Source organism: Triticum aestivum, chromosome 4A (genome assembly GCF_018294505.1).
Source record: "Triticum aestivum cultivar Chinese Spring chromosome 4A, IWGSC CS RefSeq v2.1, whole genome shotgun sequence".
NCBI lineage: Eukaryota > Viridiplantae > Streptophyta > Magnoliopsida > Poales > Poaceae > Triticum > Triticum aestivum.
In genome coordinates, this window is record NC_057803.1 from 34,235,221 (window position 1) to 34,256,763 (window position 21,543).

A 21,543-nucleotide genomic window follows, 5' to 3' on the forward strand; every position below is an offset into this window, starting at 1 on the left:
ATCTGGCGATTCAAAATTCAAATGACATCAAGTCTGATATTGCATAGGGTGCAGTGTGTTGATGATGAGAATGAGGAAGAGGTTGCATTGGGTGAATTTGTTTAATTCCCTGGTGATACTTAAACAATTACATCAGGGCTATACATTTGCCTAGGCATAAGTGCAACTCATCACGACGGCCAAATACGGATCTGGTCTCGGCGTTAGGGCATCTTCAATGGTTGTAAGATAGTTGTTGATAGACTTTGCCACATATGATTTTTGATGATGTGTCATACAATAAATGAGGAAGAGAGGAAGGTTGTATGTATATGAACCAACACCCTTTATACAAGCTCCAATGTAGAATGAGAGAGCACCTTATTTATTATCTCACATGCTATTGAGCAAACTAGATACAACCCATTGAAGTTGTTTTATGTCAAGGTGCTGGTTGATGACATGACATATTTTACCAACAAGCTAACATACAGACTGTTGGAGATGCCCTTACTTGAGGGCATGTAATACGCGTCGCCCCAGACCTAGTGCTCCATCGTCCAGCCAGGTTCGGATGCCAGCGTGGTGTTAAAGTGGGCGCCTCGCAGGTGTCAAAGTCTCTTCTGCAAGAGACAGGTTGAAAAATGAGAGGGAGAAGTCGGGTGGAGGGGAAAGGTAGAAGAAAGAGAAGTGAGATTTGAAGAAAGACAATGTTGAGATGGGGTCCGCTAGGGTGCAACCCCCGTTGCCCAGGAGAATTCAGATGCGGTGGCCTGATTACTTTTTGCATAATTGGAGAGCTGAGGCACTAGGGTGGTGATGCCTCCACAAATCATGCCCGGCCATCGATTTTCGCTAGATTACCGGATGTGGGGGCCTGAATGTCATCACACCACATGCCATCCTTTATGGTGGTCTGTTTGCTCATCTCAGCAGCCTCTAATCAACATTTATTGTTTTAAAGATGTGTATTACATTACATGCTTAATTTGTCAGGTTATTTTGTTCTTGTGTTGGATCTGGCAATGCATAAGATTCCGGTGAAATCCGTGAACAAATAGAATCTGCATTCACGCTCGAAATTTCAACATTTCAAGACTCAGTAATCAAGCAAGGACCAGGCTTCAGGTACATAGGCATAGCATATGGAGAATTTCAATCATCAAAATACACCAGAACCAAACACAGTTTAACCTCTAAGTCTTTTTTTTTGGCAAAGGGCAGCATTGGTCGGTTCTCCAGATTCACACTTGCATTTACACCAAAACAAGTTCAAAAGGCGCAGTTTGCCAGCTTAAAAGATGTCCTTGTGCCATGTCTACACATTATCGTAGATAAGATTATTTACGTCCATTTTGGCACCATCGCAAATAGTGTAGACATGCTGAACAAAAGAAGCTACGAAAGACTATCCAAAAGTGACTGAATTGAATTCCTTCCATGCCTCCTGCAGAAACAAAAGGGGGGATCACATAAATTATTTTGGTTAATTGAAACTGTTTTTCTTCACAACAATGAATCAGCATGAGAAATGGTCGCAGCCATCACAGAAGGTATTATTTTGTACAAAATCAACTAGAAATGAATACTACAGCACATAAGAGTGAATAATACCTGCAAAACGTTCACACAGGTTTGATACTTAACTTCAAATGATTTTGAGATGGTTTAGAGATGATTTTTAAAACCACCAACAGATTTGAGTGAAATCAGATTGGAGTAGTACGTAAAAGGCGACGACAGTGGAGCAGAATTGCATAATATCACTTTTGCCCTCCACTGTCAGTTTTGCTTGTAAACAACATACCAAACTAGCTATCCCAACCTCTAATCGAGCTCGTATAGCGTTTCACAAAAAAAGGGAAAAAATTGGTATACAACTAGTGCCCTGACAAAAGTTAACCACCTGCTGTGAACTCCACCTGCTCATACCAAACTAGCTATCACCATTTCTAATCAGGCAAGCATAGAGTTTCACCCTAAAAAATGATATTAAAAATGGTATAGAGCAATTACCCTGAAGTAACTTAGCCATTTGTTGTGAACTTCTAGTCAATCCATAACGTTATTTATTTTACTTTTACATGAAGGCATTTGGGATAATCCATGCTACCTGTAGAATCTCAAAAACCTTTTCTGCTATATACTTTTGATGCATGGCAGCTCCTCGCTGTTGCAACTTATCTGGATGAAGACATAACAACGCCTTCTGATAAGCTTTCTTAACCGCTGCTCCTTCAATTATGTTAACCAATGGAACTGGTTTCCATCCACTCTCAGGCCAGAGAACCTACAGAAGCACATGAAGTTAAAAAAAAAGAAGCATAACCCTGGTATCATCATGTCATACTCTAAAGAGAAAAAAGGGAGGAAAGCTTCGTTTAACAAAAACAACACCTGTTCAAGAGATATCTTTCTTTATGTATATAACTTGGCATTGACCTTCTAATGTGCCAATAAAGTAGGAAGAAGATAGTAATTTATTTTAATAATAGGTTAGTGCAGAAGACGAGTCAACAAAAAATTGCAAATGTGGATGTGAAACATTGCCCTGGGGAATTCAGAGATAGCATACACTATGAGATTACATGCAAACGATGCTCTTGCACTTACATATTGCAGTGTAGAAAGCAATGACCGAATATTTCCTTCTTTTCCCTTTGACCACTCCCGGATTTTGGATTGAGATATCTACATTGCAACAAGCAATAGAGCTAAGAAATAGAACAGGAAGTACATGGGAAAGAAGCAACAAGTTGTGAACTCTATTCCGCGTGGTACCTTTATTTGTTCCTTTTCATTGTCATCCTGAAGAATCTGATCTTCATCCAAATGCTCAACCTGGTTTGTAAAATAAGAGACGGCAAAACATAAAAAAGAAAGGTTAGAGAAAACATCTAATGGGCTGAACAGCTTTCATACTTATCTTTTGTTAGAGGCACACACTTTTATTAGTCTGGTCTCCAAAATTTATGACAAACTACTCATGTCTAAATGTAACACTTAGGTAGCCAGCTTTAACTGAACAGCATTACCATAAGTTAAATCAGAAATATTTGGGTGTTACAGTTAGGCCTATCCATGCCATTATTCGCAAAAAGAAAGGGCTATCCATGCCATGTCATTCTGAGATGAGGATGTAAATGGTTATGGTCAGTGTACGTGTTGTTTGCGGATAGGCATAATGGTTCATAACAGGACCTGTTAAAAGTGAGAAAGTTTAAAACGTTGAAACAGTCAACATGGCTCTGAAGAAGAGCAAGAACTGGCCAATTCCAAGTTGTCATGGGCTTGTGTCTCAACCTTTGACAGTGTCTTGTTATAAGACGTGTAGGTTAGCAAATTAACTGGCTCTAAACTGACATGGTCAGCTTGCTTAGCAGAACAGCAGTAATACTATATACCAGTCCAATGATGGAATTTCAACTCTCAGGGTCCTTGGAGTTTATATACCGATTATAGCAAGCAGGGTTAGCATGGCTGCTCAGTATACAAACCAACAATAACAATTGTATTTTCTTATACCTACAAGGCTAGAATAATTCATATTTTGAATAACAGAAAGACTTTGCACGTACCACACATTCTTCAAGATTTTCCATGTGACTTTCCTCACGACTTGTTGTGTCACGCACCTTTTCCTCTGTTTCAACATGGAACGACTCTAGGAAACACAACAAGAAGAAATACATCACAGATGAGTTCTTGGAGATTACGCTAGCGACACCATACTGAGTATTGCAAGCCCCAAAAATGTTACAGAGGACATCCAGAGACTAGAAAGAACTATGTGGGATTTATGGGCTGCAGGATTATTGAAAAAACAACCAATGGTTTAACCAATTAAAGTTATTTCTAGAAAGCAAAAACAATTCACAGGTTTGATTCATTAATTCATTCAGGTATACTTACTATCAGAAGATGGAGGTTTAACATCTTCCTTTCCAGAGAGTTTGCCTGTTCTTGTGAGCATTTCATCATCGACTGTAAGGACGGGTTTCTCCATCCTACCTTGTACGTCTCTCATCTGAATGAAAGTAAAGGTTAATCTAACTGGTGTATCTATGTAATGTCAAACTGCTTATTGTTTAAAGATAGTACAAAGGAAAATATCACACATTGATAATTCAGAGCTTGATCAGCATTCAACAAAGTATCCAGGAAATATACCCAGATTTGACTTACTTGAGCAGCCGCAGGGGAAAATGCATTCTGATTGTTTGTTTTATCCGTCTTAATATCCTCACCAGTCTCCAAATCCGAGATGCTAAATTTATCTTCAACTCCACCTTTGCTTCCACTTTTTCCACTGGACTGATCTTGAGCCTCAACTGCCACTTTTCGCTTTGGTGAAACCTCAGGACTGAAGATTTTGATGAAATCTTTTAGCACTCTGCTACCACGACTTTTCTCTCCTGAAGGTGGACGTGAACTTTGAGTTCTGGGGCTCCCTGCTGATACATTGCTCTTTGCATTATTGATACTCTTCTTTGTTCCTGAAGAGAGAGAACACCAGCTTCAATAAAGTTACATCAAAACGACACGAAAACAGTTTATATTACTGTCCTAGAAAAGAGGCATGCCGTTTACTGGTACAGAAGTTACATAAGCTGACAGACTACATACTTAATGACATGCGAGCAGCGTTCTAAATAAAAGGATACCTGCTTCTTTGGATTTATCACCCTGCAGGTACTCATCAAACACTGAAGATTCCTCCTTGGTTGTTGAGTTTATACTGTGTTTGTAATCTTCATAGTCGGTCTGACTTTTTGATGCAGGCGTGGCGGTTGACATGCTTTCTTCCTCATCAATTAGGTCAATGCCTTGCACAACTACTTGAGGGAAGCTTCTAACCCCAATAATATTTCCATCTTTTTCTTGCACACTAGCTGGCAACATCAACAAAGCTCCTTTCCCTCTCCACTTATAGAATGAAAAATGGAACTTGTCACTGCTGATGAAGCTTGCTGAGCTAATAGGAGTCCCTTCACATTCACTGTCCATAGAGTTAACATGTTGAGAGGTGTCCTTCTTATCTCCACTTGAACGGAACCGGGATAGGAAGGGATATCGATGCCACGAAAAGGGATTCTTCTTCGAATCTTGCTGGGATACCCCCTGGGCAAGAGAACTATTCGTGGATGAATTCGGTGAAGCTGGAACACTGTAACCATAAGATGTGTCATCATCATTTCTGCTGGATATATGCCGGGATGGAGAAGTAGGCACTGAACTGTCCACACCTCTGGTGAACTTCATGGAGAAGCTGCAAGAAGCAGATATAAGTAAAATAAAAATAAAGCATGATATGTAGTTCTGTGCATTCCTATGTGGAGTGAAATTTCACAAGGTGTAATCAGATAGTGGTTATTTACAAGATAATGCAGGGGAAATGGACATCAATCATTAAATATAGCATATTCGAACAAATCAATTAAAATAGAGAATAACGGCTCTGAGCAAAAAGAAAAGAAAAACTGCACTATGGCCACGAATCAAAGCAGATAGCCCAATCCACTCGCCCCAGCCGTGCTCCATAGGATGAAATGATCTTTGATCATTTGGATGACGCGGGACAGCGGCGCAGCCACATCGTTGAAGGTATTGTTTCCTTCCTTACGTCATGACATCAGAATGACGAAACTGTCGATACCATGCCTGCACACCTTATCAAACCACTCTCTGGCTGCATCCACCAATCCTTGAACACTGAGTGAAGGGAGGGCGCCCGATGAGTATAACCCAACCAGTCCATCAGAAACGATCATATAACTCCCTGATCGGCGCAGCCAACCAGGAGATGGCCAATATCTTCAGTGTCACCCCAAAACAGTGCAGTCAATTTGGAGTAGCTAGATAATAGGGTCATGTCCAAATGCTCTATCATTTCTTTGTTTAAATTCCACACTAGAGAAATAAACGGTATACAATGTCGCATTTCTCAGCGTGACAGTATCTATAATCGGCAAGAACAATCGGCACCGATATATCAGTTCAGTAGTTCAGTATGAAAATCTCGCAGAGCACTAACTGAACCAAATACCTGGACCGCGACAGCAGGCGGCTGGTGGACCCGCCGGGCGACGTGGGCGCGCCGAACACGTCCCGATCGCCGGAGGCGCCGCCCGGCCTGGGCGACGCCGGCGGCTCGGCCCCCGGGAAGATATCCTTGTAGAACTCCTGGCCGAGCTGCCTCCGCTCGGAGCTGGTGCGGTCCCCGAAGACGGGCCTCTCCCCGGGCCCGCTCTCGCCGCCGCTCCGCCGCTCCCTCGACGCGAAGCCGGAGCTGGTGCGGTCCCCGAAGGCGGGCCTCTCCTCGGCCCCGCTCCGCGCCCTGGACGCGGCGCCGGAGCCGGAGCCGGAGCCGGAGGGCGAGTCGAGCGAGGAGCGGCGCCCGCGGTCGCTCCCCGACGAGCGGCGGGGCGGGCCGCCGAAGACGTCGGCGAAGTCGACGTCGGACCTGCGCGGGGCGCCGGCCATGGCGACGGACGCGTGCGGGTGTGGCAGCGGGGAGCGGCCGAGCAGGTGGCGGGGGTTTGTGGCGGGGAGCGTCGCTGGGACTGGGAGCTTCGCATGGCTGCGGTTTTCGCTCGCTCGGACGTCGGACCCTCCACGTCGGCGTCGGTGGGCCGGACTGGGTTGTCCGTTGCGACGGCCGCCTGAGATTTCACTCGCGTCGTTTTTGCGGGCTGGCGGGTCGCGATCGGCCCAGTTCTGGCGATGGGCTTCTCTTACCTCCCAGCCCAGTTAATGAAGTTTCGGCCGAAGGCCCATATTAAGGTTTATTTCCGTTGCCACCGAAACCTAACCTCCCTCCTCCTCTATATAGCCGCTTTCCTCCCAGCCGGACAGCCATCGCCCCCGCCCCCGCCCCCGCCGCCTCCCATCGAAGGGCGGAGCCGCTCCTCTCTGCGCTTCCGCCTCGTTTCTTCTCTGTAGATAGATGTGGTACGTTCGTGTTGCTTCTGAGTTTTTGTCGTGGGATTAGATGGATTAGAATCATCAGATCAGATGGTCTCTGTTCCGAAATCTTTCTCGATGACGAGAGTACAAGCAGACGGGCGGTCTGAACTGATGCCATGTTGATATGTCTGCGTCATCCGTGCCAGCCCTTGTGGTTGGCATCCGAGAGAAAACACTAGGGTTCTGATCTTTTTTTTTTCTGTTCATGCTTGCGCTCGGCTCATATTCATCCTCTTAGACGGAGTTCAGTTTTTTTATTGGGCTCGGATCTAATGGGGGCGGAGCCGGCGCGGATAGTGAGATGGTTTACTTACCAACCCTTAGCAGCGTTTGCCATTGCTCTTGGGTCAAATAGACTAACCGAGAATTTTTGTTTAAGCATAGTTTTCGAGTTCTTTTGTTTCTCCGTGCTGGCAAGTGATGAACAGATATCCTACACTCTCAATGGAAAATTCCACGTGTGGACTAATAATCTCCGCTTATTATCTGATGCCTTGCATTAAAACGCTGTATTTGTCACCTTAGTTTTTTTCCTTGCAAATTTACCAATCTTTGTGTGCAAATCAAGGGTGGCAAGTGATGTAAAACATGATATGCTAAACACTGAATCTTTGATATGTTTACAAAACTCCGCTTATTATCTGATGCCACCCATCAGTTTGAACCCACTTTACAAAACTGCTGTGTTTTTGTTTAACTCTGTTGTGAATTTTGTTTGATTGATGGCAGTGATTTGAATCTTACCCGCGCTTCTGATTAATTCATGAAGTACAAGGGAAAACATGGTTGAATTTCTTAATATGAGCCATAAAAATATAAAGTCCTTCTTTAGATTTGTGTTTTCTGATTTGAACATGGCTGTGATGATAAACACTTTCAGCAAACATGCCAGTTCTGCTTCTGACAATTCATGACTGAAAAACCTGTTAATACAATATCTGAGCCGTTGCAGTTCAATTTTTTTTGTTTTCCTATTATTGATAACTGAAAATTAATGATTGATTACCTTAGCCTGTTCCTTGCATTCTGAATCAGGATTAGTGGCATGTGATTTGTTGTGAAACATCTGAATTGCCGATGATGCTGTGCCCAACATTTGGAGGTGCAGATGGCTCTAGGATCCTGTTTACAGGATGAACCTACCTGGAGGCGCTGTATCCACATGACATTGATGGGAAAGTCTGAATTTCAGATGAGACTTTTGTTGCTGTTCTCAATTTGAGTTCTGCTATTTTTGAACTGAAAACAAGTTGAGTTTAACTATCCTCTCACAAATATCTCTGGTTTGCGGAAGAGGCTGAAATCAGCTTTGTCTCTTGATTCTATGAGACGGGAGTTAAATAATGGCACGGGATTTGCTCATACATTCCCTGCCTTAATCATCTTGGCAGCAGAACCTGCTGCAAGATATCTGAAGAAACAAACTCTGACGTTTGTCTGTTCAGAATATCAGTCTTATTTGCCTTCAACAAAATCTTAAACACTCAACGATTTATTTTAATTTTACTTTGTAATATTTAGATTTAGCAGCTCTATCATCATTTGTGGTAAAGCTAAGTTGGATCACAACAATGATAAATGATCCACCTATGGTTAGCATATCTCCTAACATGCTGAATACAAGAACCTCTATTGGGGTGCCTTCAGGCATTGATTTCTCCCAACACCCAGGAAATCACCAATAGATCATGAACTTGCGATCTGTTTGTGCTTCATCATCTGGTCATTGGGATGATCAGTCTCTTGAGTCTGATCGGTTCCCACTGGACTCGTTCCCTTGAAGCAAAAGTATCCTGTTGTATCCTTGGTTCGCCCCTCTTGTGTGCCCTCTGAGTTTTTTCTCCCAGGGCAACAGCGGCTCTTACATACATGCACATATGCCCGTCAACATACTTTCTTGGTATTTTGATTTTGACAACCGTGATGAGCCAATTTTACAGTTACAGACCTGTAATGACTCCTGTGGAAATGATCGCATGGTCAAAGAACATCTAAGGGACTGAGTTGTCTTTGAATTTTGGATCTTTGCTGTCAGCAGTTTAGATGTTGCTGCCTTATTTTCTATCTGCTTTTCTTCACTGTATTTGTGCTTGTATGTAAACTAATCCATATGGTTCTTGGACAATGAGAAAATGTTGAGCAGAAAGCAAACGTTCCTCTCGCTATCCAGTGTGGAATTTCTTGTGATGTGATTGAACGTTGAGGAATTATATTGATATCTCTTTTGATGAATTTGATTGAACTTTGTATTGTCTTCCAATTTGAACAACTCTCAACAGATATAAATTGGAACGACAAACAAAGCGTTTGACAAAAGCAGCCTATCCAGAGAATGGACTACATGGTGGTGGTGGAGGAAGGTCCAGAGGAAAGAGGTGTGGTGATAATGGAGGGTGGGGTGGTTTACTTACCAACCCTCTGCACTGTTTCCCGTTGCTCTGTAGTCAAATGGTCTAACCAAAATTTCCTGTTTCAGATGTTTTCTCAAAAAAATTGAGCCTTGATATGTTTACAAAAGTTGGCTCTGCTGGCCTCTTCTCTTCTTTTTTCCCCTTGTGAATTTATTTATCTTCCTGTGCAAATCAAGGGTGGCAAATGATGTGAAATATGGTATGCTAAACACTGAATCTTTGATATGTTTACAAAACTCCGCTTATTATCTGATGCCACCCATCAGTTTCAACTTTCAACCCAGTTTTTGAAGAGGTTAGCTGCGTTGATGCCATCATACCTGTGTTTCTGATTAATTCATGAAGTACAAGGGGAAATATGGTTGAATTTCTTAATATGAGCCATAAGAATGTTAATTCTTATTTTTGCGCTCTTTAGATTTGTGTTTTCTGGTTTGATATGGTGGTGACGAAAAACACTTTCAGCAAACATGCCAGTTCTGCTTCTGAGAATTCATGACTGACAAACCTGTTATATTGATCTTGACCCATTGCAATTGATAAAAGCTGTGTACGGAAATAACTGGAACATTCTAATGGTGCAGTTGTTTTGGGAAGTTATTTGAACCTAATCAGAGAGATGGTTTACAAAAACAATTTTGATGTGCACTATCCCAGTGGTGATATCTAGAAATTCATGATTAATATAGCTGTTAAACCTTTGTATCTTGCATGTGTTCTTGTTGATCCTAATTTTTTCTGAAATGCCAGTGATGCTATGCCCAACATCTGGAGGTGCAGATGGCTCCAGGATCCTGTGTACTATCCCAGTGACGACTTATTCTTTTTAAGTGATAAAATTAAGCCTCTGTGTATCAAATGATGAGAGAATACTGCAACAATATGATCCATGATCTGATTCTTAGTATTTAAGTCTCTGATGATCACTTTGCCAAAAAAAAATTCTCTCTTGTTCTTTTTTCTAAAAGTTGATCCTCATGGGGTGTGATGAAGAAAAGTTGGTCCGTGTTTCTGATGTCCTGTGACTGATAACCATCTTTAATTTCCTTCTGATCCCTCGTGCAAGTGCATCTTTGTTCATCCATTTTTTTATTGTCTTTTTAGATGTTTTCTTGTATTTGCCTAGTTTTGTGGCATTGCGTTGATGAACTGTGAATTTTCGCATGTCAGACTTCAGAGATGCCTCTGGCGTCAATGAGAAAAGTCATTTCATATTACTGAGCAATGAAATACCATCTGTAATGTTTCAGGACTGCCTCACCCTTGTCCTTGTTCCTTGCAACCGTGATTCTTAGTATTTAAGTCTCTGATGATCACTTTGCCAAAGTTATGTTTTTTTTGTCTCGTGTTTTCTTTCCAAAAGTGGATCTTTTGTCGGATGTGATGAAAAGTTGGCCCGTGTTTCTGATAATACTAAGTCTTTGTGTATCAAATGATGAGAGAATACTGCAACAATATGATCCATGATCTGATTCTTAGTATTTAAGTCTCTGATGATCACTTCGCCAAATTTTCTTATTTTCTCTATTGTTTTTTGTTACGAATAGTTTTTCTTCATTGGGTGTGATGAAGAAAAGTTGTTCTGTGTTTCTGATGTCCAGTGACTGATAACCATCTTTAATTTCCTTCTGATTCCTCGTGCAAGTGCATCTTCGTTCATCCGTTTTTCTTGTAATTGTCTTTTTAGATGTTTTCTTGTATTTGCCTAGTTTTGTTGCATTGCATTGATGAATTATGAATTTTCGCATGTCAGACTTCAGAGATGCCTTTGGTGTCAATGAGAGTAATTTCATATGACTGAGCAATGAAATACCATTTGTAATGTTTCGGGACTGCCTCACCCTTGCAACCATGATTCTTAGTACTCCCTCTGTTCCTAAATATAAGTCTTTTAAGGGATTTCAAAATGGACTACATACGGATGTATATAGACATATTTTGCCGTATTTAGTCCATATTGGAATCTCTAGAAAGACTTGTATTTCGAACGGAGGGAGTATTTAAGTCTCTGATGATTACTTTTGCCAAATTTCTTTTTTCTCTCTCTTGTGTTTTGTGTGCAAAAGTATATCTTTGTGGGATATGATGAAGAAAAGTTGGTCTGTGTTTCTGATGTCCAGTGACTGATAACCATCTTTAATTTCCTTCTGATCCCTCTGCAAGTGCATCTTCGTTCATCCATTTTTCTTGTAATTGTCTTTTTAGATGTTTTCTTGTATTTGCCTAGTTTTGTGGCATTGCTATGATTAATTATGAATTTTCGCATGTCAGACTTCAGAGATGCCTCTGGCTTCAATGAGAAGTCATATCATATGACTCAGCAATTAAATACCATCTGTAATGTTTTGTTACTGTGTCCTTGCTACTGTGGTTGCTTTTGCAATTTGTATTGATGGAAGGACTTTCATACGCCCTGCAATAAAGTAGAGTTTGCACAATTGACGAAAATAACAAAAAATTGATGTACATATTATTGTTTCACATATATGAAGCTACATGTAGCACTGCTCCTCAGAAAATTTTTGGTTGTGAGGTCCCTTTCCCAAATTATGGACTATATGATTATACTGTGTGCAACTGTAATTTTTGTTTAGAGGATTCAAATCCAAAAGTATGATCCACCTTGCTTTGTTTCATTCTATTTAATATTCCTTTTTGGATTTTCATTTCTTAGAAGTTGAATGGGGATCCTTTCCCCCAAATTCGACTACTGGGCGCCCATGTAATACACCAGAGGGTTCCAAGGCATTTGAATTATAGGGTTACATTTACTCTGAATTTTGGGTGCTTCGTCATCTGGTCTCAACTTGTGATTTGTTTGTGCTTCGTCATCTGGTCATTGGGATGATCAGTCTCTTGAGTCTGATCGGTTCCCAATGGACTCGTTCCCTTGAAGCAACATCACCCTGTTGTATCCTGAGTTCGCCCCTCTTGTGTGCCCTCCGAGTTCTCTCCCCGGGCACTGGCGGCTTTTACATACATGTACATGTCACACACACAAAATCCCTGTTGATACTCTCTTGGCGTTTTGATTGTGACAACCGTGATGAGCCCATTTTACAGTTACAGACCTGTAATGACTCCTGCGGAAATGATCGCATGGTCAAAGAACATCTAAGGGGCTGAGTTGTCTTTTTATGTTGAATCTTTGCTGCCAGTGGTCGGACCCCCCGGACCCTGCAAGCGGGAGCTACATGCACCAGGCATCTTTCCTGCCAGTAGTTTAGATATTGCTGTGTTTGTTTTGATTGCTTCTCTTAACAATTTTTGTGCCTGTAAACTAATCTCCGTATTTTCTGGTTTGATATGGTGGTGGTGATAAACATTTTCAGCAAACATGCCAGTTCTGCTTCTGAGAATTCATGACTGAAAAACCTGTTATATTGATCTGAGCCATTGCAATTGACAAAAGCTGTGTCTTCCCAGCGGTGATACCTGGAAAATCATGATTAATGTTTCTGTTAAACCTGTGTATCTTCCATGTGTTCTTGATCTAAATTAGGAGCTTGTAATTTGTTCTTAAAATTGTCTGAAATCCCGATGATGTTATGCCCAACATTTAGAGGTGCATATGGCTCCAGGATCCTGTTTACAGGATGAACCTACCTGGAGGTGCTGTATCCACATGACATCCACCGGCAAGTCTGAGGTTCTTGATGATCACATCGAACTTTTCTTGCGGTTTTCAAGTTGACCTCTGTTTTTTTAACTGATAAAACTAACATCATTGCTGAGTTTAACTATCCTCTCACAAGTTTGTCTGATTTGCTGAGTCTATATGCCTAGTATCTCTGATGTAGTTTCTTGTAATTGTCTTCTTAGATGTTTTCTCATATTGACTTGTTTTGTGCCATTGCGGTGATGTAGCTTCTTGTAAAATGTAAATGTAGATGTGATTGCGTTTAGCTATCTCTGAGGCTGAGTTAAAACATATTTAATTTTTGGTTTAATCAATGAGAGATAGATGATGAATGAGATTAATTTCCCTATTGGTTTGATTGGCCGATATGATGGCCTCAATACTGAACCAAATCTGACCTCACTCTTTTTGACATTTTACTTGACTTTGTTCTTCGTACAGTATTACTCCCTCTGTAAACTAATATAAGAGTGTTTAGGTCACTACTTTAGTATTCTAAACACTCTTATATTAGTTTACGGAGGGAGTATAATTTATTCAATAGATTAGTTTCTAATTTAATAGGCATATATCAGATTATGAGATTATTATCTAAAACCCTGAGCTGTGTTGCAAGAGCTGTCATTCTTTGCCCATCTGTCATTCTTCGGTGAGCATTGTTGATGCAAATGATGAGACAGAAGTTTTATGGGTAATTTGCGTCTGAGGCATCTCTGTGATATTACACTCTTTTCACCTTGGAGATCTGATGCATCCTGTATAATATTCTCACCCTTTGTTTTTCCCTAATTTGATTCTCGTGGGTGAAATGAGGATTAAATAATTTTATTGATGGACGGTATGATGTCCATTGAATCATGTATTAGCTCTATCTGATCATTCTCTACTGAGTTTTGTTCTTTCAATTTTAAGAATTTCTTCTTTGTTGTTTGAACGCCTGTTGTTGATGCAAATGTGGAAACACGAGTTTATGGGTAATTTGTGTCTGAGGCATTTCTTTGATGTCACTCTTTCACCTTGGAGATCTGATGCATCCTGCCTCCCTTTTGCGTTCAAAATAATATTTGTTTTTTGTTTTAATGAGATGAGATGATGAATGAGATTAATTTCCCTATTGGTTTGATCGGCTGATATGATGGCCTAAAGTACTGAACCGAATCTGATCATCTTCTTGCTTCCTAGAAAAAATCGAGCAGTTTGCGAAGTCACTTGCCTTCAAAATGAAACGAAAGGGACAGTCTACCTCTCCCTTCCCTTTAAAAAAAGTTTGCCCGTTGTTTGACTCACTTAATACTCAATTTTTGGAGCTCTGTTGCCTTGCCTTGTCATATTTGCGGTTGTTTGTTCTATGTAGAGTAATATCATCTATTAATTTTCTAATTCAATCTGTGGAAGTGAGATGATGAATGATTAATTTCTTGATTGACCCGCATGATGGCCTAAATACTGAACCGAGTCTGATCATCATCTCTTTCTTTTCTTGATGTTCTTTTGAAATCTTGTTTTATCAAGTTGTTTGCTGTTTCTGGGAGGAGTATTATTGATGCGAATGATGGACACAAGTTTTATGGGTAATTTGCGTCTGAGGCATTTCTGTGATGTCACACCCTTTTCACCTTGGAGATCTGATGCATCAAGCTCACTTACGCTGTGTTCTTCCTTTGTGTTTCCTTTATATGTCTAGATCGATCTTGGGTTATGCTTGCCCCCAAATTCCAGTTTATCCTATGTGCTTCTGTAATTTGTGATGCCCTTTTATCTAGTTTAATTCAAGTTCTTGTGGTACTGATTTAAGTTGAACCTTTGCTGGTGCAGTGATTATAAAACATTCCTCATACTGATGGGAGGTCCCTGTGAACGACTCCTATACACCCATAGAATCAGAGCACCAACAATATGGTTTCATTAGATTCTTCCTTTTTGTGGTTATTCGTCCTGAGATTGTTTTGTGCTTGTACTCCAAACTAATGTTTATAAGAATTCTGTCATATATCACCACCATACTCTGATTCCATAGTCTTTTTGTTTGTCTGTGCCGAGGATTAAACTAATTTATAGACAAGCATATGTCTGAATTCTTGTCATGTGGAGCGATCTAATCTTCTCTATGAGGCCAATCTTATTCATTTTTTTATCTGCAGTTTTATTTGATGTGTTCTGATGTTGTGTGATGCTGCTAATGATTAGCGTGAACTTTTCTCAATGAAATCACTAATGATTACATAACCTACTGACTTCCTTCTTAGGCATCATGAATCCTGGAATTCTTCTGTGTTTTTTTCTGTTAATTCGTTTTGGTTTTCCTGTTGATTCAGTGGTTTGCCCAGGTCGAATGATGATCACAAGTGCATAGTTCATATGATCAAATCGTGATTACTTGAACAGAAAATAGTCTTTCGCTCCTATCTGATGACCTTTCATCCTCACCCTTTTCAGGAGAATCAAACAATAGTTTTTTCGTCTTTTTTGCATTTACATGTAGAACCCTACATTATTATGGTGTAGATGTATAGATTCCTTAGAGGACAGTGAAGATTGATATTTGGTCTCGTTCGTTGTAAATGGCATTTACTTGCCTTGCCGACCATCCTGCTATATCACCACCCATATTCTGAGTACTATCTTGGGTTTTCATGTTAAATTTTTTTGTATTTAGCTTATGATGATTAAACTAAACTAAATAGAGAAGCAATTTTATCTGCTTATTAAATATGTTGAATTTTTGTACAATAAATATGATCTTCCAGATGTGATTAACAGTTGCCACGTTTTCAATGAGTTCCTATTTGTTTGCTTTTGAGATATCTTCTCTTGTTGTTGTGATCTGTTCACTAATTTTCTAAATTATCTTTTTGGGATTAGTTTCTTCATATCACTTTAAACTTTGATTACGAATGCACAACAGATACTTTGATGCTTGCAATGATTTTCCAAACCAGTTTGAGGATGATGATTTCATATTTGTCGCTCCAGTCTTAGGGTCTGCATTGCTGGATCTGTGCTGATTGACATACTTCTGAATCTGACTTGTAGATGGTGATATCATATATGCGCTCTGTTAGTCATCTTCTCTAGTTGGTTGATTTTTCTTTGCAGACTTGGTTCTTTTTCTTTGGTGATGGCAGTGACGATTTGCAAATATTCAAGCTCAACAGACCTAATCACAGATTTTCTCTCCGGAGTTGATTGTTATGCCGATTACCCCGCTGAACCGAGCCATCTGATACCTGATTTTGTTTTTCTGTGGTTCATTGTTCTTTTATCTCAATGTATCTTTTGTGTTTGATTTTCTTTTTTTCTTTTGGGGGATGTAGTTGCGATGAGGATAATAAGCTCCCTCTTCTGAAAGCATTGACGACAACTCTGTATCTTCGAACAATCTCTCTTGGCTGTTATTGATCATTTGCTTCTTCTTACCTTCCAGTCTACAGTATCTGTTTGCATTGTTAGGAGTTATTGATGCATAGTTCTAATCTTTGTACTCCCTCCGGCCGGGTTTATTAGGCCCCCTTTCATTTTGAGCCAAAGTTTGACCATGAATTTTAACTAATAAAATATAAAATACATGTCACAAAAAGTATACCATATGAAACCTCTTTCAAATACAAATTCAATAATATACTTTTTGTAGCATAAACTTTATATATTTTTAGTTAAATACATGGTCAAAGTTGAACCCAAAATGAAAGGGGGCCTAATAAACCCGGGCGGAGGTAGTAGTTGTCAGTGGATGAAACCTTGAATCTTGGCATCTGAACCCATCAGCTTTTTGTTTATTTCGTTAAGTGTCCGTGGATGAAACCTTGAATACAATCTTTGGACACTTTCTGCCACAGTGCTTATTTCTCCTGTGAAAGCATTTACATTCTGATTATAGACCTTTAATTTTTTAACCACAACAACCGTTGGCCAATCTTGTCTTCCAAATTGGATACAGAATGCAATTACCATTATATCCAGATGATGATATTTTTGCTGCTTTCTGAGGTTTAAAACAGCTCAGGTCTTTTGCTTTTCTATGTTGTAAACAGCAGCCACTAATCGTTACTGATAGTGTCCTCCTCTGGGTTTGCTCTTTACTGGAATCTCTGTTTGCATCTGGTTTGATTCAGGTTATTGTGTTATTTAAGTTGGTCCCTGAGGGGATTCCTTTTGACCTTTGATTGATCGGTTGATGTCTTTGTTTCATGCTTATTATGCAATATGATTTCATCAACTGGGGAAATGATATGGCACTGATGATAAATTTAAGGCTTGTTTCTCAAAACATTCGCAATTGCCGCCTAAGAGCTTTCGCCCAGCCAGGCTTGAGAGCTAATGCTGCTAATTCCTTCCTTGGATGTCTGAGCCTTGTTAACATCCCCATTGTTATCATTGTTTCTATTTTGGTTTGTTGTCTAAATTCCTTGTTTTTTTGCATTGCGCAAATGTTGACAGTTGCTGCCAAAAGTTTTTGCCCTACCATATTTGAGAGCTAATATTGCTAGATCCTTCCTTTGAATCTCTTAAGGCCCTTAAGCCTTCAATGTTGAAATTTTCTTAAAAACATTGATACTTGGTGCTCTGATTTTGACAACTGTGATGAGCCAATTTTACAGTTACAGACCTGTAATGACTCCTGCGGAAATGATCGCATGGTCAAAGAACATCTAAGGGACTGAGTTGTCTTTGTATTTTGGATCTTTGCTGTCTTGCTTCTATTAATGGTATTCAAGCCTGTAAACTAATATCTATGGTTCCCGGGCAATGAGAAGATAGTAAGCAGAAAGCAACCGCAGTCCAGCGCAGAACTTCTGACGTGAATAGATGAAGGAACTGTATTGCTTTCTCTTTTGATGAATTTGACTGAATCATAACAACAAACATGCAGTACGATGGGATGGGATGTTAAAAGCATGTAAATGTCAAACTATGGCTTAGCTTCTATTTCTCATTCCAAGTTGTTATAACTGACAAACGAACCGCCGTTCTGGAAGTGCCCTGGCCTTATTTGAACAATTCAAACCACAACTCTGGAGAAGCGCAACAAGGATATGGAAGTTTGATTTATGAAACCAGGAAACCACGCCTCTTTACAAGAAGGTAGGTTCGGAAAAATAGAGCCAGTCCTTGTAGTCTAAGCATGGATCGACCGTGGTGGCAGAGAAGGAAGGTCCCGAGGCTGATGGTGTGGTGATAGTAGAGGGAGGAGTGATCCTTGTATCTCCAGTTTTTTGCTCGACTGAGGTCTGACGGGGACGCTCAATGAAAAATTCCATGTCTCCTTTTTTTTCCCTTGTGAATTCATTAATCTTGCTGTGCAAAGGTGTCAAATGATGTAAAATATGAAGTAGCTGGTTCCCTTTGAAGTTTGGTATGTTTACAGAACTCTGCTTATAATCTGAACGAAGTGCTTATCTGCGCAACCGTTGTACAATGCCATGTGTTTGTTTGACTCTTCCGTGGTTTCTATTTGATTTATGGCGGTGGTTTGAATCTTACCCGTGCTTCTGATTAATTCATTACGGACAAGGGAAAACATGGTTGAATTTCTTAATATGCGCCATACAAATATTACTGAAGATTTTATTTTATCTTCTGGTTTGATATGACGGTGATTTTATTTATGCACCACTAGCCTCGATCCGATCTGCACTGAGCAAAAGAGCACAGCATTTTGGGCCAACAGTCACACATTTGGTGCCCTACTCTCAACCATCGATGGTACACCATCCAAGAGGCTGTCTTGAAGTATTGCGATCACTTCATCTCATCACATGGTGGACTAGTGGTGCATAAATCACTGAGCAAGTAAGTTGATTACTAGTTGGATATGCATAGTTTTGTTGATCACTAGTCGGATATGCATTGTATCATCAGTGTTAGTGGACTGGTCCCTCGTGTCCATGGATGGATGTCGAAGCCAATTTGTGAGCCAGCGTTGGAGATGCCCTGAGGGTTGTTCTCAAAAACAAAAAATCCAGTCCTGCAAACCAAACATTCTGTAGATGTGCCGCAGTTGATTTCCTCCGCATTGTCGTGCCGCACCATCAGATAGCGTCGAAAACGCGTGAAGGGACTGTCTGTCTATCGCGGCGTTCGGCCGTGCCATCGAATTTCAAGTTGACAGACGGCAGTACTAGTGAAGTTCATTGGGCCGAAGGTGACCATTATGTCCCGTCGCTTTGTCCTCGAGAATAATAAGGCGGAGATCAAGGAGGACGAGCAAGGCCTTCACAGGTGGTGAAGGTGGTTAGCCCAGACGTTTGGGTTGAGCATGCGCGGTCCGATTGGGTTGCTTTTCTCTATCCGAGCGAGGTGGACATGCTCTAATATGATGACCTGCGAGTTGTTTGAAACTAATACACTGAGAATGCTACTATTTAAGTTTTAACATGTAAAGCTACGCTATTATCTTCTCTCCTCTTTTACTCAGGTCATAAATGGTCATGTTATTTTACGAAAACTCGCATGAGTAAATTTCTAACCAACACCTATGTGCATGATTGTTTTCTGGTTTTTCAACACATAGACATTTTTTTTGAAGGTTCAACATAGACATGATATTATTATTTGGCCAAAAAAAAACATGTCAAGATCAATACCTCAAAATCACTAATTAAGGAGTATTCGTCGCAAAGAACACTCCACCTTCTCAGGTCACGACAAGTGGCGCATATGCAGCGTGCCACTTATCGCAACCTCAAAGTTTTCTCTTTTTTCGTAGATCTGTTTATTCAAAACATTTTATCTTTTAAAACATGCGTCCAAATCTCAAACCGTTTTTACCATTGGATTCCTCGCATCGAGATCTTCAAAACTAGATACAATGTTGATAGGTTTAACGAACATTTTTTCATGAAAAAATGGGACGAAAAAAACCAGGCAAAAAAACGAATCCAGGAGCATGGTTTTTTTCTCTTTCCGAAAGAGGCACGCCCGTGCCTCTCGCGAAATCGCAATCGTGCCTTTCGTGGAAGCAAAACTGTGACTCTCGTGAAAGAAAAAAAAAACGAAAACGTGTTTTTTCCCTTTGCGAAAGAGGCACGCCCGTGCCTCTCGCGAAAGCAAAACCGTGACTCTCGCGGAAGGAAAAAAACAGAAAACGCGTATTTTTTTCCCTTTCCAAGAGGCACGGCCGTGACTCTCGCGGAAGAAAAAAAAACAGAAAATGCGTTTTTTTTTCTTTCCGAGAGGCACAGTCGTGACTCTCGCTAAAGCAAAACCATGCCTCTCACAGAAGCAAAACCGTGACTCTCGCGAAAAAAATAGAAAACACGTTTTGTTTTTCCCTTTTCGAGAGGCACGGCCGTGACTCTCACGAAAGCACAACCGTGACTCTCGCGTAAGAAAGAAAAAAAGAAAAAACGCGTTTTTTCGTTTCCGAAAGGCACGGCCGTGACTCTCGCGAAAAAAATAGAAAACACGTTTTGTTTTTCCCTTTTCGAGAGGCACGGCCGTGACTCTCACGAAAGCACAACCGTGACTCTCGCGTAAGAAAGAAAAAAAGAAAAAACGCGTTTTTTCGTTTCCGAAAGGCACGGCCGTGACTCTCGCTAAAGCACAATAGTGTCTCTCGCAGAAGAAAAACCGTGACTTTTCATGAAAGAAAAAAAAAACGCGTTTCTTTGCGTAAAATTTTTTCCAAATTTTTTTTTATCGAAAAGCTAAGGAAGACCAAGGGAAAACCAAAACGTTGAAAAAACCCGTAAAAAAACCGCTAAAAAGCCAAAAACGCGTGCGGAAAATTTTTAAAAATAAAATCTGGAGGAAGCGTCCAGAGCACGGCACGTGCTGAATGGATGAGAGTGCGTCAAATGGTGCTGATCGTTGTGAGGCTCCCGAAGGAGCGCTCGTTAACTAGTTGCTCTCTCAATACCTAGGTACATGGAACCCGGTACATAAAACTTGGCAAAAATAATCATATCATGTCCAAAAAACCATCCCCCGCTTTCCCAGAATAATAGCTTGTCACTGTAGTTGGTTTGGTCACCCACCAGCTCCCCGGAAGTGGATCCTCTAACATCAAGAAGAAAAGTCACCTAAGCTACAATTCTCTAACTTTCCTCCTTCACATTCATATGATTAAAGCTAAAATGACTTAAATTAATTTGCAAATTACAAATCTATGGTATACATTTACAAAAAATACATATAAACAAAATTATGATGCAATAAAATTAATTTTAAATTTATTTACATGAACAGTAACCATGCACATAACCTGCTACAGTAGATAATTACATTATTTGCTACAATGCCTCTGACTTTCCTTCTTTGTTTTGCACTAGATTGCATTGTAGCTTAGGTGACTTTCCTTCTTAATGTTAGAGGATCCACTTCCCAGCTCCCCTGCTTGCAAGTTGACCCGAGGACTGATCTCGACCGGTACTCGACAGCTGCGCGCGAAATTCTAAATTTCTCAGGCATACTACGCCATAATAGAGAAAGCATTTGTGCAGTGCGGTTCATGCAAACGCACGGCGGTTCTCCCGCGGCAGCCTGGACTCGGAATCCGGAGCTCCGGACGGTGACCCGGTCACCCGGCGTACCATCGTCACGAACCAA

At 40.6% G+C, this 21,543-nt stretch overlaps 1 protein-coding gene, 1 long non-coding RNA gene, 26 other non-coding genes and 7 pseudogenes across 28 annotated transcripts; 34 read left to right on the top strand and 1 right to left on the bottom strand.

Moving 5' to 3' along the window:
* Positions 1-1,025: 1,025 nt before the first annotated feature.
* Positions 1,026-6,546, bottom strand: LOC123084941 (J domain-containing protein required for chloroplast accumulation response 1). Its single transcript, XM_044506485.1, has 9 exons — positions 6,026-6,546; positions 4,644-5,248; positions 4,165-4,475; positions 3,892-4,006; positions 3,558-3,643; positions 2,761-2,820; positions 2,593-2,670; positions 2,093-2,269; positions 1,026-1,426 (listed from the first exon to the last, which is right to left on the bottom strand). The coding sequence occupies exons 1-9, from the start codon at positions 6,460-6,462 to the stop codon at positions 1,388-1,390; spliced, it is 1,908 nt and encodes a 635-aa protein (XP_044362420.1). The 5' UTR covers positions 6,463-6,546; the 3' UTR covers positions 1,026-1,387.
* Positions 6,547-6,831: 285 nt separating this feature from the next.
* Positions 6,832-18,412, top strand: LOC123084942 (uncharacterized). Its single transcript, XR_006439467.1, has 2 exons — positions 6,832-6,930; positions 7,981-18,412. It is a non-coding gene; the product is annotated as an uncharacterized lncRNA (long non-coding RNA).
* Positions 7,355-7,442, top strand: LOC123088912 (small nucleolar RNA R16). Its single transcript, XR_006442166.1, has one exon. It is a non-coding gene; the product is annotated as a small nucleolar RNA R16 (small nucleolar RNA).
* LOC123088911 (small nucleolar RNA R16) lies at positions 7,514-7,597 on the top strand. The gene has a single exon (XR_006442165.1). It is a non-coding gene; the product is annotated as a small nucleolar RNA R16 (small nucleolar RNA).
* On the top strand, positions 7,669-7,753 carry LOC123089015 (small nucleolar RNA U36a). Its single transcript, XR_006442210.1, has one exon. It is a non-coding gene; the product is annotated as a small nucleolar RNA U36a (small nucleolar RNA).
* LOC123088883 (small nucleolar RNA Z223) lies at positions 7,798-7,894 on the top strand. The gene has a single exon (XR_006442145.1). It is a non-coding gene; the product is annotated as a small nucleolar RNA Z223 (small nucleolar RNA).
* Positions 8,019-8,127, top strand: LOC123088898 (uncharacterized; annotated as a pseudogene).
* On the top strand, positions 8,859-8,954 carry LOC123088873 (uncharacterized; annotated as a pseudogene).
* Positions 9,007-9,160, top strand: LOC123089033 (small nucleolar RNA snoR136). Its single transcript, XR_006442224.1, has one exon. It is a non-coding gene; the product is annotated as a small nucleolar RNA snoR136 (small nucleolar RNA).
* On the top strand, positions 9,533-9,616 carry LOC123088910 (small nucleolar RNA R16). Its single transcript, XR_006442164.1, has one exon. It is a non-coding gene; the product is annotated as a small nucleolar RNA R16 (small nucleolar RNA).
* Positions 9,657-9,740, top strand: LOC123089017 (small nucleolar RNA U36a). The gene has a single exon (XR_006442212.1). It is a non-coding gene; the product is annotated as a small nucleolar RNA U36a (small nucleolar RNA).
* LOC123088884 (small nucleolar RNA Z223) lies at positions 9,793-9,888 on the top strand. Its single transcript, XR_006442146.1, has one exon. It is a non-coding gene; the product is annotated as a small nucleolar RNA Z223 (small nucleolar RNA).
* Positions 10,208-10,281, top strand: LOC123088895 (uncharacterized; annotated as a pseudogene).
* LOC123088907 (small nucleolar RNA R64/Z200 family) lies at positions 10,490-10,584 on the top strand. The gene has a single exon (XR_006442161.1). It is a non-coding gene; the product is annotated as a small nucleolar RNA R64/Z200 family (small nucleolar RNA).
* Positions 10,782-10,855, top strand: LOC123088896 (uncharacterized; annotated as a pseudogene).
* LOC123088908 (small nucleolar RNA R64/Z200 family) lies at positions 11,073-11,164 on the top strand. The gene has a single exon (XR_006442162.1). It is a non-coding gene; the product is annotated as a small nucleolar RNA R64/Z200 family (small nucleolar RNA).
* Positions 11,591-11,683, top strand: LOC123088909 (small nucleolar RNA R64/Z200 family). Its single transcript, XR_006442163.1, has one exon. It is a non-coding gene; the product is annotated as a small nucleolar RNA R64/Z200 family (small nucleolar RNA).
* Positions 11,879-11,978, top strand: LOC123088894 (small nucleolar RNA Z103). Its single transcript, XR_006442153.1, has one exon. It is a non-coding gene; the product is annotated as a small nucleolar RNA Z103 (small nucleolar RNA).
* Positions 12,393-12,488, top strand: LOC123088872 (uncharacterized; annotated as a pseudogene).
* On the top strand, positions 12,661-12,755 carry LOC123088882 (small nucleolar RNA Z223). The gene has a single exon (XR_006442144.1). It is a non-coding gene; the product is annotated as a small nucleolar RNA Z223 (small nucleolar RNA).
* On the top strand, positions 12,893-13,007 carry LOC123088897 (small nucleolar RNA Z278). The gene has a single exon (XR_006442154.1). It is a non-coding gene; the product is annotated as a small nucleolar RNA Z278 (small nucleolar RNA).
* On the top strand, positions 13,312-13,399 carry LOC123088997 (small nucleolar RNA Z102/R77). Its single transcript, XR_006442195.1, has one exon. It is a non-coding gene; the product is annotated as a small nucleolar RNA Z102/R77 (small nucleolar RNA).
* LOC123088994 (small nucleolar RNA Z101) lies at positions 13,656-13,753 on the top strand. Its single transcript, XR_006442192.1, has one exon. It is a non-coding gene; the product is annotated as a small nucleolar RNA Z101 (small nucleolar RNA).
* LOC123088998 (uncharacterized) lies at positions 13,798-13,878 on the top strand (annotated as a pseudogene).
* LOC123088992 (small nucleolar RNA Z101) lies at positions 13,940-14,033 on the top strand. The gene has a single exon (XR_006442191.1). It is a non-coding gene; the product is annotated as a small nucleolar RNA Z101 (small nucleolar RNA).
* On the top strand, positions 14,079-14,165 carry LOC123088996 (small nucleolar RNA Z102/R77). Its single transcript, XR_006442194.1, has one exon. It is a non-coding gene; the product is annotated as a small nucleolar RNA Z102/R77 (small nucleolar RNA).
* LOC123088995 (small nucleolar RNA Z101) lies at positions 14,537-14,633 on the top strand. The gene has a single exon (XR_006442193.1). It is a non-coding gene; the product is annotated as a small nucleolar RNA Z101 (small nucleolar RNA).
* On the top strand, positions 14,802-14,887 carry LOC123089011 (small nucleolar RNA snoR8a). Its single transcript, XR_006442206.1, has one exon. It is a non-coding gene; the product is annotated as a small nucleolar RNA snoR8a (small nucleolar RNA).
* On the top strand, positions 15,320-15,414 carry LOC123088921 (small nucleolar RNA snR60/Z15/Z230/Z193/J17). Its single transcript, XR_006442175.1, has one exon. It is a non-coding gene; the product is annotated as a small nucleolar RNA snR60/Z15/Z230/Z193/J17 (small nucleolar RNA).
* LOC123088983 (small nucleolar RNA Z43) lies at positions 15,520-15,615 on the top strand. The gene has a single exon (XR_006442183.1). It is a non-coding gene; the product is annotated as a small nucleolar RNA Z43 (small nucleolar RNA).
* On the top strand, positions 15,939-16,025 carry LOC123089012 (small nucleolar RNA U31b). Its single transcript, XR_006442207.1, has one exon. It is a non-coding gene; the product is annotated as a small nucleolar RNA U31b (small nucleolar RNA).
* LOC123088999 (small nucleolar RNA Z107/R87) lies at positions 16,114-16,217 on the top strand. The gene has a single exon (XR_006442196.1). It is a non-coding gene; the product is annotated as a small nucleolar RNA Z107/R87 (small nucleolar RNA).
* On the top strand, positions 17,227-17,347 carry LOC123088709 (small nucleolar RNA SNORD14). Its single transcript, XR_006442019.1, has one exon. It is a non-coding gene; the product is annotated as a small nucleolar RNA SNORD14 (small nucleolar RNA).
* Positions 17,568-17,663, top strand: LOC123088871 (uncharacterized; annotated as a pseudogene).
* A 44-nt stretch (positions 18,413-18,456) lies between the features above and the next one.
* Positions 18,457-18,541, top strand: LOC123089016 (small nucleolar RNA U36a). The gene has a single exon (XR_006442211.1). It is a non-coding gene; the product is annotated as a small nucleolar RNA U36a (small nucleolar RNA).
* Positions 18,542-21,543: the final 3,002 nt, after the last annotated feature.

Bases quoted from the DNA above. Each gene is read 5' to 3' on its own strand.
- LOC123084941 (XM_044506485.1), bottom strand. From the start codon at position 6,462: ATGGCCGGCGCCCCGCGCAGGTCCGACGTCGACTTCGCCGACGTCTTC. The intron at 4,007-4,164 runs GTAAGTCAAATC...ACTTTCATTCAG, and splicing joins TTTCCCCTGCGGCTGCTCAA to ATGAGAGACGTACAAGGTAG. The intron at 2,821-3,557 runs GTACGTGCAAAG...TTTACAAACCAG, and splicing joins AAAATCTTGAAGAATGTGTG to GTTGAGCATTTGGATGAAGA.